We start from the raw sequence: 13,771 nt of genomic DNA, 5'->3' as shown, positions 1-13,771 counted from the left end.
GTCTGAGACATTTGCACTGGTGGGCGGCGTTCTTGCCAACTATATGGCTGTTAAGTTGAAAATTGTAACTGTTAAGAGCATTCTATTGTGGTTTTAATATTGAACAATTATACATATACGAAACAGACAAATCTGGTGTCCGAAATAGTAAAAATATTAGTGTGCGATGTGATCAATGTAAGGGGGATATTGGGTGTGCCTCGTATCCCCTACAACAACAAGAAGTTCGAGAGCGATGAGGCCGCCACCTACTAGCTTCAGGATGTCGTCGAATCTAAATCAACAATATACTATTGCCGCTCTTTCTCGGAAGCGTAAGTACCTGCCGCTTTACTTCTCTCACCCTGCCTAACCTGGCCTGGCCTGGCCTGGCCTAGCCAGACCTGACCTGGCCTAGCTTTACCTAGCCTAGCCTTACCTAGCCTAGTCTGACCTGACCTGGCCTAGCCTTACCCAACACTAATCACCACACGTGACAGCCCAAACGAATCGCAAATAAGTACACGTAACAAGTCATATGCCCGGACACTCTTTCACCTTGGGGACTGAGTGGTAACTATTGTATAGAAGAGCTGGCTCCCTGAGAGTGGTAAGAGGGCGTGATAAGAGGCTAACGTGTGGTCTTGAAGGAAGTCGATAAAGCAGACAATTTTCAAAAGGAAGGGCAGCATAACGAGCAGACAGGAATGGACAGACAGTCGGTTATCCCATAATGTGTAATACGCCCCGCACAGCATGGGTGGAGTGGGGGGGGGTGTAGCAGGGCACAATATGGTGATGGTGCGGGTGAAGTACACACCCACTGAATTCCTGCCATCAATAATTGTTTTCATAACCATTAGAACAATGGCATCCCTCCAGCCACCATCCTTCCACTGACCCCCTCCTCTGGTCCTCCACCTCAGACAATAACCCCCCACACCCCCTCTCCCTTCCAGACATCAGCATGTCAAAATCAGTACCATAATGTGTTTAAACTATTTAAACTAAGTCATTGTGTATCTCAAGGTATCTTAATTCATTTGAAAGTGTACATGTGCATTCGTTCATATACTCGCCTAATTGTGCTTGCTGGGGTTGAGCTCTGGCTCTTTAGTTCCACCTCTCAACCGTCAATCAACAGGTGTACAGGTTTCTGAGCCTATTGGGCTCTATCATATCTACACTTGAACCTGTGTATGGAGTCAGCCTCCACCACATCACTTACTAATGCATTCCATTAGATATAATCATATATGATTACACATAATCATATATGTGTACGTCAACATATACATACATGCGTATATATACCTCATTAAAGTACTGATAAACGAATGACCATGAACAAATTAATTTATAATTGTAGCATTATATATAATTTTAATAGACTAATTACGTGTTTATACATTTGAATGGTCCAGACAGGTGGCCAGCCTTGGACATATACACTTCTGGTAGGCACAATGACCTCATGTTAGACCCTTGATAGATTATGTGAGAGAGAGAGAGAGCTGGGCAGGGAGGTGCGTGCCCCAGGGAGATAATCCATGCCCATGCCCCGCCTCGAGGTCAGTTCTCGAGTCACACCAAGAATAACAATCGAGCAAGTTGTCCTGACCAGGATGTGGCATATTAGGGAGGGTTGAGGAATAGGAAGCCTGTCTGATAGGGCTCTTGGCAAGCAGCTCTCCCTCAGTCTACCTATCTATATGGAAGAAATGTATCTAGGCCCTCCTCCCCCCTGCCTATTCTTTCTCCAACACCTTTCTTCCTTCATTTCCTCCCTCCTTCCCTCCCCCTCACTGGTGAGAGAGTAGGAGTGTGAGAGTGGTTAGAGAACTCGTAGTTCTCACGCTCGTGAAATTGTCTGCGACCCTGGAGGAGTAGAGCGGAGGGGGGGGGTGAAAGTTGGTGACGATGGAGGAGTAGAGGGGAGCATTATATGCAGTGAACGTAGGTGTCTATGGAAGAGTACATCATAGAGGAGGGTGAAAGGAAGGTGACGATGGAGGAGGAGAAGGGAGGGGGTGTGAAGGTAGGTGATGATGGAGGAGTAGAGGGGAGGAGGGGGGCAAAGGTAGGTGTCTATGGAAGGGTACATCATAGAGGGGGGTGAAGGTAGGTGGCGATGGAGTAGAGCAAAAGGGGTGGGGGTTGAAAATAATCCTGAGTTTAATTTTTTAGTTATATATAGTGACACCTCGGCTTACGAATGAATATTTATGAACTTTTCGGGTTACAAGCCTAATTTCTTCAAAAAATTTGAATCGGGTTACAAACTTTGCCTCGGGAAAGGAGTTTGTTGATATATGTATGGGCTGACCTAGCGTGTGGTGGCTTGGTGATCGCGCCTCAGTTTACCAGTGTCTCCTGCCTAGTAAGCATCGCGCCTGAATTCTTTGTAAAGCATTACATTTGTTTTGGGATTTTTGGCTATTTGAACATAAAATTTGTTATGATATATCTTGCCATGAGTCCCAAGAAAGCCAGTGGTAAGGTTCAAGCCAAGAAAACACATGTGAGAATGACCATAGAGGAAAAACAAGAGAGCATTCATAAACATCAAAATGGTGCACAGGTTGTTGAACTAGCTAGGCAGTACAACAAATCTATGTCAACAATATGCACTATACTTGCTAAGAAAAAGGACATTATGAGCATTAAAGTGGCAAAAGGCATATCAACAATCCCGAAACAAAGAACACAAACACTTGAGGATGTTAAAAGGTTTTTATTAATTTGGATACACAACAAGGAGTTAGCAGGTGATAGCATTTCAGAGGCCATCATTTGTGAGAAACCAAGGCATTTGCATGAAGACCTTTTAAAGAAAACCCCTGGAATGAGGGGGGGGGGAAAGATGAATCAAGTTTGAAAATGTGAAAAGTTTGTGTGACAATAGAGCCTCGTGGAAAACTTTTGCTGTGGTCATTACCTGGTGGAATGCATCCAGGGTGGAGTATCAGGGCTATACATCTTTTAAATCATAAAAGTAATACTGTAAACATTTCCCATCAACCTTACAAACAATATTAACCTATTTTCATGTATTTCCTCCATGTGCATTTTAACAAAGTTGCTAAATTGCCTTTATCATTCTGTAAAATTTCAATTACAGTACTGTATGTATAATTTTGTTAGTATAAATGGACTGAATATTCTGAAATCACTATTAATTTTACAATTTCAGATTCAAAGGTGGTCTGGACACCCAATTTGGTCAGACAGGTGAAGAGAGCATTTAGGATAGTTCGAAGAGATGAAGATGGTCGCAATTGTGTTCGAAGAGGCAAACGCCCCCATTTGCTCCTGACATTATGTTCAACCATTGACCTCTGCACACCTAACACAAGGTAGGTTGAAAACTCCTCCTTTATGTCATTGGTACATTAGCCAGAAACTCAGGGCTCATGTAGGAATATGCCTAAAAAAAAAAAAAGTGGCCCCAACAATGCATCCTCCAAGTCTGGAGGATGAGCAGGAGCATTGTCGAGAAGCAGGACCTTGAGTGTCAAACTTTTTTCTTGCAGATATTTTTTGATGGCAGGGCAAACCACTCCACATCACAGTTTTTCTGCACGTTATATATTTTTTAAAACTCTTGGATTTTTGGAATGATACATGAGCAAGGGTTTAATTTTCAAATCGCCACACAGCACAAGAGTTAGCCTATCCTGACACAAGTTAGCCCAAGTTAGCTTGTGTCCGGGCAGTGACGTCTCCTCTTGGGTAATGTATGTCCTCTTCGGCAATTTTTTCCAGAATAGCCATGTCTCCTCACAATTAAACACTTGTTGTGGAATATATCCATCAATACAGTATCTACAAAATCTTTAAAATCCCGAACAAATCTTTCAGCCCCTACTTTATCTTAGCTGGCACCCTCACCATGCCTCACAACACTATGAATACCACGTCTTTTTTCAAAATTTCTCAAACCATCCCCTACTCACCTTAAACTCTTTCGTATCTGCAAAACTCGTTCTAGGGGTTTTCTTTATAAGATCTTGCATGAAGATTTCATTGTTGACCAAACCACACACTGGAAATTGAATAGACGACGACATTTCGATCCGTCGTGGACCATTATAAAGTCGATTGTGATGAGATGAGGGAAGCAAGAGCATTAAGTAGGCAAGAGAGAGAGAGGTGAGGAGATGGCAAGTATGTACGTATGTACATGAATAAAACATGTACATACTTATACATAACGTGTGTAAATAGTGTAATAAACACAATAACAGTATTTTGGGAGAAGGAATGTTGGCGAGTAATGTGTTGGAGGAGGGAGGGAGGACTGGCAGGGTGTGGCAGCTCACTCATGTTTTTTGGGCTCACCATACCAACATAGTGGATCGTTATGGTGAATACATACGTAGATGGGTATATACAATGTGTGTATATAGTGTAATAACAGCAAAAGCACTGTTTGATTGTAGAATATGTCGCATATATGAGGCCCATAATTTTGAGCATAGCGATGTTCTATACTTTGAATTATATAAATTCCACAAATTGCACACTTTTAAATAATATTACAGCAAAAAAAAAGGAAGAAATGAATGAGAAACTTCAAAATAATTGCGCAACATTTTATTCGCAGCAACTGCCGTCGCACGGGGTGGCGGGGCCAACAGACCCCCATCGCTCCAACGCTCAGCGCCCATAATTTGCTCAACTTCCCAGCTCCATCGCAGCTAAAGTAAGTCACATACAATATTTTTTGTTTAGTTTCCCCGTGATCAGACTCTGCATTTTAACAATATAAGAAGAGAAAAAAAAATTTTGGAAAGAATTTATTTCTTGTGCACCAGGGTGTTATTTGGAGACAGAGCAGTTCAGTGGTTAACTACTAAATTTTTTTTTCTCCCACACACGCACCCCCCTAGGAAGCAGCCTGTAACAGCTAACTCCCAGATACCTATTTACTGTTAGGTAACAGGGGTCATCCCCTTTTGTACAAAGAATCTGCCAAAGCTTTTAGGGCTAATCTTTGACACTCGTTTGTCTTTGTCGCCCCATATTTTTTACGTCCGAGTTGAATGCTCTAAGGCCCTTAACTAACTTTAGGTCATGTCCCATACTTCTTGGGGAGCTAATCGACACTGCTCCTCTCTTTACATTCCTCTCTCGTTCTGTCTAAACTCGATTATGGCCCTGTTTACTCGTCTGCTTCTCCTTCTACCCTTCACCATCTGGACACACTGCATCATACTGGGTTACGGCTCAGCTCTGGTACCTTTCCTTCGACACCTACCCTAAGCCTGTATGTTGAAACTGGCGTCCTGTTTCTACAGGATCGCCATGATCGCTACTGTCTTCTCCACCTTGCACGGTCCTTACAGCACCCTCACTCTTGCTTATGTCATGCCTTGACCTTTACCCATCCTGTGGTTCCTGTTCCCCTTCACCACCTATCTCTTTCTGTACGGTTGTCTCTCTTACAAAATGCTCTTTCAGTTTGTGTTACCAATATTTCCCCTCGTGTCATTCCGTCTTTGCCCCTATGGAGGGGTCCCCGTTCCTAAATTCCGTAAGCCTTGACCCACATGACTAAAACTTTTATCCCTCCTACAGTTCTAAATGACCTTTTCCTTGAACACTTTTCTTCACACTTCCACTCTATTTCCGTCTTCACCAATGGGTCTTAAGTCTGCAGACGGTGTAGGCTACTCTGTTGTTTTTTCCTGACTGCACCTTTGTGTCTCCTGCCTCCGGAGACTAGCATCTTCATGGCAGAACTTTATGTTATTCTCTATGCTCTTCATCAACTCTTTTCTCGCTGTCAATCCTCCTCTGTTTGTAGTTGACACTTGCAGTGCCCTCATGGCTCTAGAATCCTTTAATCCAGTCCATCCTTTGGTAGTTGAAATTCAACATTGGCTGTTTCTTATCTCCAGTAGATTTAAGACAGTGGAATTTCGCTGGATTCCCACCCATATTGGTGTGTTCTTAAATGAGCGTGCGGACACTGCCGCTAAGGAAGCTATCTGCACCTGTCCCATCTCCCGTAAAGGTATTCCTTATTATGACTTTTACCCAGTTATTCATTTCCCCATTCTTGCCCGTTGTCAGGGTTGTTGGTCTTCTGTTACTGGTAACAAACTGCGTGCTCTTAAGAGTAGTGTGTTCCCGTGGCCTTCCTCCTACCACCGTAACCGGTGGTGGGAAACGGCTCTGGCGAGGTTGTATATTGGTCATACACGTTTAACTCACGGGCACTTAATGGAGCGCTGCCCTGCTTCTTATTGTCCAAACCGTTGTCTCTACATGTCCTGACTTCCAGGACTTACGTGTCTTGCTTCCCGACCATCCCTCACTGTCAATTGTCCCTCGATAAAATTCTTGGTAAATTCAATACCTTTGATATTGTTCGCCGTATGCGCTTTTGTTCTTGTATTGGCGACGTTAGTGATATTTAGCGCACTATGATTATCCCACACATTTGATGGTTTGATAATTACTGTACTGTACAGTACTTTGGTTTGGAATGTATCAAATAAAGTTGTTTCATGTATTCAAATGTGTGAGAAAATCCACTGGGGCTGTGAGATGAAGCGAACCTGTAACAAAGGCATTGCCAGTTGCATACTCTACCACCACTGATGGTAAAAGTCTTACAACTGGATATCTTGTGTGACGGGTTATGGTATCACAGCTATACTGAACCAAGATGGTATGGCTCTCCCTCACATAAATGAAAGAAATGCTGCTATTGGCCTTGCAGTGTGTAAGTTGCAGGTGGAAACAAATGAAAATTATCAAATAAATAATTAAACAATTTAGTGAAATAGTAATGAACAAAAATAACACATGACAATACTTGACTATCATGTAATGCAAAGGTGAACAAGTTAGTATGACCTTAAATGCAAAAAATAAACTATAAGCAATGAATAAAAGTATGAAGATATACTGGTGTTCTGAAGACAGCTACCATACCACCATGGCATCAGTCACACGACGTTGGCTGGAAGCGGACGACGGGTTAGAGACACGAAGGTGATCCTAGAGCACTAAGGGAGAGATTGCCTCTCCAGGGAGGCAGCGCTCTTTATATAGTCCGGCGGTGATGACTCATCCAGTGTCAACACGAGGTGGACATCTGGTCAACTAGCAAACTGCTCGTTGTGGCTGGCGGTGCCTTTGTGTTGAGCTGTACCACTGTCAGTTGAAGGTGGCTAACTGCTTGTTTGTGGGGACAAACTGCCAGTTAGCAGTGGTGCCTGGCTTGCCTCTGAGTTGTACCAGGCCCTGGGGGGTATGGAGAGGTGGCAGGACTGATGACTCTTCTGGGCTGGTGTAGATGTATACTTCCAGTGCAGAGGCATTGAAGGTGAAGGGAAAAGGCAGTTCCACTGCTATGCAGGGGATTCACGTGACACTTGTGAAGCCACAGAAAGTCTGGAGGCCCTACTGAAGCCAGTCCAAGTATTAAATAAAACCCCTGAAGTACGCCGGTGAAGGGTGAAGCAAGACCGTATGCCCCAACTTCAGGCACACACAGAAAATCACTTGTCCCTCGATAGAATTCTAGGTGAATCGGAGACTTTTGATATCGTTCTCCTTATGCGTTTTTGTTCTCGTATTGGCATTCTTGGTGATATTTAGCGCCCTCTGATTATTTCACACTTTGGTGCCTTCTTTTGGTAATTACCTTACGTTCATTGTTGTTTCATTTTAATGTGGTAGTTGTGATATGGATTGTTCTGGCTCACGTGCAAGGTCTTGGATTGTTTTCTGTTTTATATTAAGAAATTGCCAGTCTTGTTACTATTTGTAGAGTTAGAGATCTGCATTAAGGCCTCAATATTATATTCTTTGTAACATGTTATCAGCAATTTTTGTGGTTGGTAATATTTAGATTAATGTCAGTGATGTATATGACAAGGGTTAAGACCCCTTGTGGTATGACAGCATTTTTCCCCAGTCATATTTTTAACAAATGAAAGGGTCCTCGTAACCATTCTTTGTCCTTTCTACCATGTACCTGTTTGTTGCTTCTTGGTCTTTCATTTGGTGCTTTGGCTATTAAAACTATGGCCTTTGGTAATGTTGCAATTACCATTTCTAAAAAAAAAAAAAAGAGCAGGTTCAATAGGCAGGGTTTGTTTTTAGCAAACAAAGTTTTACAAAAAAAAATTCCATTCCTTCAGGACCTTGCAGATGTTAGGTCAAACTAATTGACAGTAATCTGTTTTGCCCTTTCAAACAATGATAGTTTTAATCTAGGTAAAATATTTCAGAATATCTGAAGTTTGGCAGACAAATCATTTAAGAGCTTTGATTAAATTCAAGTTACCAAAGACTTTGTGAAAAGCATGTTGTATAGATGCTTGTCACTTTTCTAATGTTTTGTAAATTTAACAATGATCTTTAGTTAATTTAATTATAATTTGTACAAAGCTTAGGTGTTGCATAGCTTTAAATTTACTTTCAAATATGAAAACTAAAATATTTATTAAAGTGGAAGAAACTTTAGTATTTCAGAATAATTTGCAATATTTGTTAGTTTGTAAATTGAATAGGTAGTCCACTTTTACATCTTTTCAATGCATTTTGCATGCACCTATGTAACAAGTTACAAATAGGTGTAAATTTTACCAAGTATTTATTTTCAAAGTAAAAAAATTTCAGATGTTTAAACATTGCATCAATAGTAGTAAACAAATTTCCAGCATAATTTCAGGATAAGGTATATAAAGTAGTTTCATTAAAATTGTTTTATTTAATAAGTTTTACATATAGTATTTATAATACATCTAATATTTATTACTGTTTCAGGTTGTGGGACAGATGCTCCTAGATGAACAGAAGATCCAAAAGGCAGACAACTCCAGAGACAATCACCTGTAAAAGAAAAATAAACATTAAACAGGGACACTACTTTTATTATCACCAATGCCTAATAAGACCAAAAAACCCTAACAGCCTATCTTTTAAGATAGGCTCAGCAAGGCCTACCCCTTCCACTGGTTTTAGTGCAGGGCTTGTTCCCTGAATGGGTGCATTACATCCATCAACACACTTTACAGTGCATGCCAGGCACTAAAGTTTTAGATGCATCCACCTATTCAGCAAACAAGCCCTGTGAGAATTAACAATGTAACCATTGTTAAGGGTCCCTAAACCTATGCAAATCTAGTCCATCTATTAGATGGGTAGTAGAGCAAAGCTCTGAAAAAGCCAAGCCAGGGAAATCTGCAGGACTGCCTGGTCCCCTTTTATGAAATGGGGTAGGATCAGTACAAACTGCATCATCCCCTGTGGGTTGTAACAGTAGGACATGGTTACACACCTATAAATGGACTAGATAAGAGAATTAAGATTAGGTCATTGATATAGCTAAAACATCAAATTCACTCACCCACTTTTGTAGATTTCCTTTTGCAGAGTAAAGGAGCCTCACTCCAAGCTAGTCCATGCATCATAATCACTTTCACCTGAAAAATATTTCAACAAATTAATTTCAGATTTAAAGCCAATCTTGCTTTACTTTTCAAATTAGCATTCAGTAGTTTACAATTTCAGATGGAAAAAATTTCTTTAAGGAATGTACCTTTCCTACATATTCTAGTAGCAGTAGTAAAGATCTAACTTAGGAATATAAATATATATGGCATCAATTTGCCAAGTTTCAGTAAATGCCATTTGAGAAACTCCACAACTGCACTTCAATGGCAATTTACATTTATCTTTAGCCAATGCTATATTGTTTAAGTTATTACTATTTTTTTACTTTCATGCAAATCTATTCGGATTAACCTTTACTACAACTTGCCTGATTCTGTCTAAGCAATTAGTGTTTTTTCCTGCCCGAAACACTTTGCATAATAGTGGCTTTAGGCATTGTATGTACTAGCTCTATCTATAAAGCCAACAAACTTTGTAAAATCTCTATGTACCTTTACCTAAATAAAAATTATTAATTATTATTATTATTATTTATTATTATTATTAACTCTTCCAACTGACAGAGGGACTTCTGGACTTTCCAAACTACATTCTGGAAAACTATAAATTTAAAACCAAGCTAAAGTAAACATTTTTTTTTTTACTTTCAAGGGAAAAATACCATCACTTAGAACAAAACTTTTCCTGCCATTAACTTTATTTGACTCATGATTACCCTTAGTGTTATACATTTATAGATTAAAGCTTATTTAACAAACATTTAATGTTAACTAAACAAGATTTATATTTCATTAAAATTATTAATAAAACACCCTCAACTATGCTGTTTAAGATCTAATGCCCCACATTAGAATTTTCACAATTTCAACATACCATTCTATTCAATACATTCCTGAAAGGACTAAACTTGCAGATATGGTACCCACTAGCCTAAACTTCCATACCCTAATATTTAATAGGTTTTTAGCAATTAACTTCTACCCTCTAATTCCAATGTACACAACACTACTTACTGTAGATCTGCAAGTATTTTCCTGCAGCTCTTTGTTGCCAGGACCTTCCACAACCTGACATGTGAACAGTAAATATTACTAAAAAGTTATTTGCATAGCGATGTTATTTTGTTCATACCTGTACCACCAGTTTAACAGTTGCCAGCTTATGGCAAAAGATTCTGTAGCAATAGAACCATAAGCCACACTTTCTCCCCCCCCCCTTCCTCCCAACTGTTGAGTGTCAAAAGGGAGGGGGGGGGGGGTCCATTTACTGTACCACTTACATTTTAGTTTGGGCTTCATCCACTATTCTGATGTTAGCTGGAACATTTGTGCCAGCTGCTGGTTTGAAAGGGAGGCATACCATGTGCCAATTCAGGAAGCTTTCCACGTTCCTCACTGCATGTCAGCTCAGGACCTCACTACCATGTTGGGAGGCAGTTGAAGACTAACCAATCAACATCCCAGGCTGGAGAGCAGTGCCAGCTCGGGGAGAATTTACCACCTGCAAAAAATTTAATACTCTTAATCTATAACATCTATCATCTTTACCTAGCCCCTAAACCTTACATTTGTCAGCATTAAACTGCATCTGGTAGTCTTAACCATTTCAAAACTATATAGGGCATCGTTATTTTTTTATTTGCCAATTCTGCAACTATTGCAGTCTAAACCATAATCTTGTGAATAACCGAGGTCCAACGAGAGCTTTTAGGCACTACTTACAACACTTCTCCCAACTTAACTCCATTTATACTAATTTCCTTTGGTATAGCTATGACCTAATCAACTTCAGTCAGCATTCCCAATGATCCGAGCCCCTATCAATTTTGCGCCATTCAAAATCTCTGCTTAAGTCAAGGTACACAAAATCACAAGCCTTATCACTATTTCCTCAACTATGCAACCTAATCCATGAACATTTAGTAATAAAACTATGCGATTCATGTATCTAGTCATGTTTCTCAAAAAGAGTAGAGAAATGGCACTTGCAATGTTAGATTCTAGTAACTTTCCTCACAATAGACTAAGCTAATTGGTCACTAACTTAAGCGTTAAAGTTAACTCAAACTTTTCCTTTAAAACTTGCTATATTAGGAACTTTCCACGACCGGCCTTTACCTGACATAATTAAATAGGGTAAAAACGGTATATTAAATGCAGTAAAACTACGGTAAATTCAATATGATAAACTTGCATTCTTTAAGCATGGGCTGCATAGACTTTAAAGCCTTTAATAAATAAACTTTAAAGCCCCATACTGCCAGTATCTTTCTCCCCCTGATCAGAAAAATTTCTTTATTTAATCACTTTGTCCGGCTAGAATTTTTAGATTACATTAAAGGAACACCCTCCCTGGTAACGGCTGAACTAGTTAACCAAATACAAATATTTAGGTAAAATACTTTCATAAAACCCGTCTACTTCCCCCACCAGTAGACTTGTTCAGCTAAAGGCATAATGTAATGTTCCACTTTAGTAAATAAAGACTTAAAAAAACCCTATCCCATCTGTGTAGTTACCGGTTACCTGACATTCTACGCTTAAAATAACCCATCTATTCCCCATAATTGTTCGATATAACTTACCTCTCACCCGCTGGTCGAGTACACAGCAGTATATATCCTCCTCCATCACTCACCGCGTGGATACTATTTCACTCTGGCCGCAAATTGCCTCAAATCACCTACGTTGTCCATAAACATATATAGAAGAGCAACTGACCATAACACCCGTATAGCGATCATCATATAACGTGGGAACATTAGTAGTACTGCTGTCAAAACATAGATGGCGCCAGGACAAACGGTAATTCCTATGGACTCGCCTAGTTATGCGTAGGGAATTGAGCTTCAGCTGTTTGGTCCCGCCCCCTCAGCTGTATTCACCTAGTTGTACTCACCTAATTTGTGCTTGCAGGGGTTGAGCTTTGGTTCTTTGGTCCCAACTCTCAACCGTCAATCAACAGGTGTACAGGTTCCTGAGCCTATTGGGCTCTATCACATCTACATTTGAAATTATGTATGGAGTCAGCCTCCACCACATCACTGCTTAATACATTCCATTTGTTAACTACTCTGACACTGAAAAAATTCTTTCTAATATCTCTGTGGCTCATTTGGGTACTAAGTTCCCCTTGTTCTTGTTCCACCCGTGCATATATCTTTGCTTTCACTTCAGTTATATTTATGACAAGGGATTTAAAATTTGCCTATATTTCTGCTTCTCTGATGACATTAAAAACTTTCGTTTATTACAGTATCTACATAAAATTAACATTTATCTTCATTAGGTTGTAGTTCTCATCAATAGGGAGAGCGTCGGTAAAAAAAAAAAAATTGTTTAAATATAAATATCTTTCCTCTCTCAATTGAAATTGAAATTGAAATTGAAATAAGTTTATTGAGGTAAAATACACACAAAGGGATGAGGTAGCTCAAGCTATTCTCACCCCGTTCAGTACAACGTGTTAGTACATACATAGACACACATCACAAACAATAAACCTGTTACCAAACATTCTGAGAGATAAACATGTACATTTCCTCCTTCACAAGTGGTATGGTATCAGACGTACACAAATACTTTTATGGCCTAGTTATACGGATAATTCAACAAAATATTACAGTCTTGGTGCAAAATTCTTATATCTCTCAAGAATATCATCAAGAGAGTCTCAATAATATGCCCGAAACGCTATGCGTACTAGTGGCTTTAGGTATTGTATGTACTAGCTCTATCTATAAATCCAATATTATGTTTGTAAATCGACTATTTATGTACTTTCCTGAATAAAATGAACTTTACTAATATCTAATCTCTGTGACTAAAACGTAAGAACGACTTTATCTATACCTTTTTGATAACATATACAATTATAAGCTTTATTAGTGAATCTCTATTAATTAAACAATATATCAGAGAGTGTGTAAGGTTCGGTGTTCCATGTGCGAAGAGACATGGGAGATTTTACATCAGTACAGTAGTCTGATGTCTTTGCGATGAAATGTCTGATGAAATTTGCGATCATTTAAGGAGAGAAGTGCGACGACTGGATCACTGTGTACAGAAGGTTGATATGCCAACAAACACTTTCCAGACAACAATATATCTTGGATAAGTCGCTCCACAACATTGACACCTGGACCGTTGACTTCCTATGAGGCCACATATTTACTTATTTCATAATGGAAGTATATTATTTTATAGTAAATATATGTTTTCTCGTGTTCTGCATTAAGAACCAACATTATAGTCAATAAATATACCATATTTCTTCATTATTTAAGTAATGCTAGGAGGCTTTGAGTAGCTTTGGGTCATTAGGTGAACAGAATCTCCAATAGATGGGGCGAGAGTTGCGCTATCTCTCGCCCGAG

The 13,771-nt window shown here is 39.7% G+C and overlaps 1 protein-coding gene and 1 long non-coding RNA gene across 3 annotated transcripts in view; one reads left to right on the top strand and one right to left on the bottom strand.

Annotated features, from left to right (window-relative positions):
* LOC123762105 (uncharacterized) overlaps window positions 1-8,863 on the top strand; it is a 135,952-nt gene extending 127,089 nt beyond the window's left edge. For both annotated transcript variants that reach the window (XM_069335905.1, XM_069335904.1), the window contains 3 exons: window positions 3,173-3,335; window positions 4,586-4,684; window positions 8,767-8,863. In XM_069335905.1, the coding sequence (XP_069192006.1) occupies window positions 3,173-3,335; window positions 4,586-4,684; window positions 8,767-8,788 (284 nt within the window). In that variant the 3' untranslated portion in view covers window positions 8,789-8,863. The remainder of the gene's footprint in view (window positions 1-3,172; window positions 3,336-4,585; window positions 4,685-8,766) is intronic.
* Window positions 8,691-12,138, bottom strand: LOC138371113 (uncharacterized). The gene is made up of 5 exons (XR_011230309.1): window positions 11,981-12,138; window positions 10,676-10,896; window positions 10,410-10,463; window positions 9,350-9,425; window positions 8,691-8,832 (listed from the first exon to the last, which is right to left on the bottom strand). It is a non-coding gene; the product is annotated as an uncharacterized lncRNA (long non-coding RNA).
* Window positions 12,139-13,771: the final 1,633 nt, after the last annotated feature.

The sequence above is a fragment of the Procambarus clarkii genome, chromosome 34, assembly GCF_040958095.1.
Source record: "Procambarus clarkii isolate CNS0578487 chromosome 34, FALCON_Pclarkii_2.0, whole genome shotgun sequence".
In the NCBI taxonomy this organism is placed as follows: Eukaryota; Metazoa; Arthropoda; class Malacostraca; order Decapoda; family Cambaridae; genus Procambarus; species Procambarus clarkii.
This window is presented reverse-complemented; position numbering and strand designations above follow the sequence as displayed.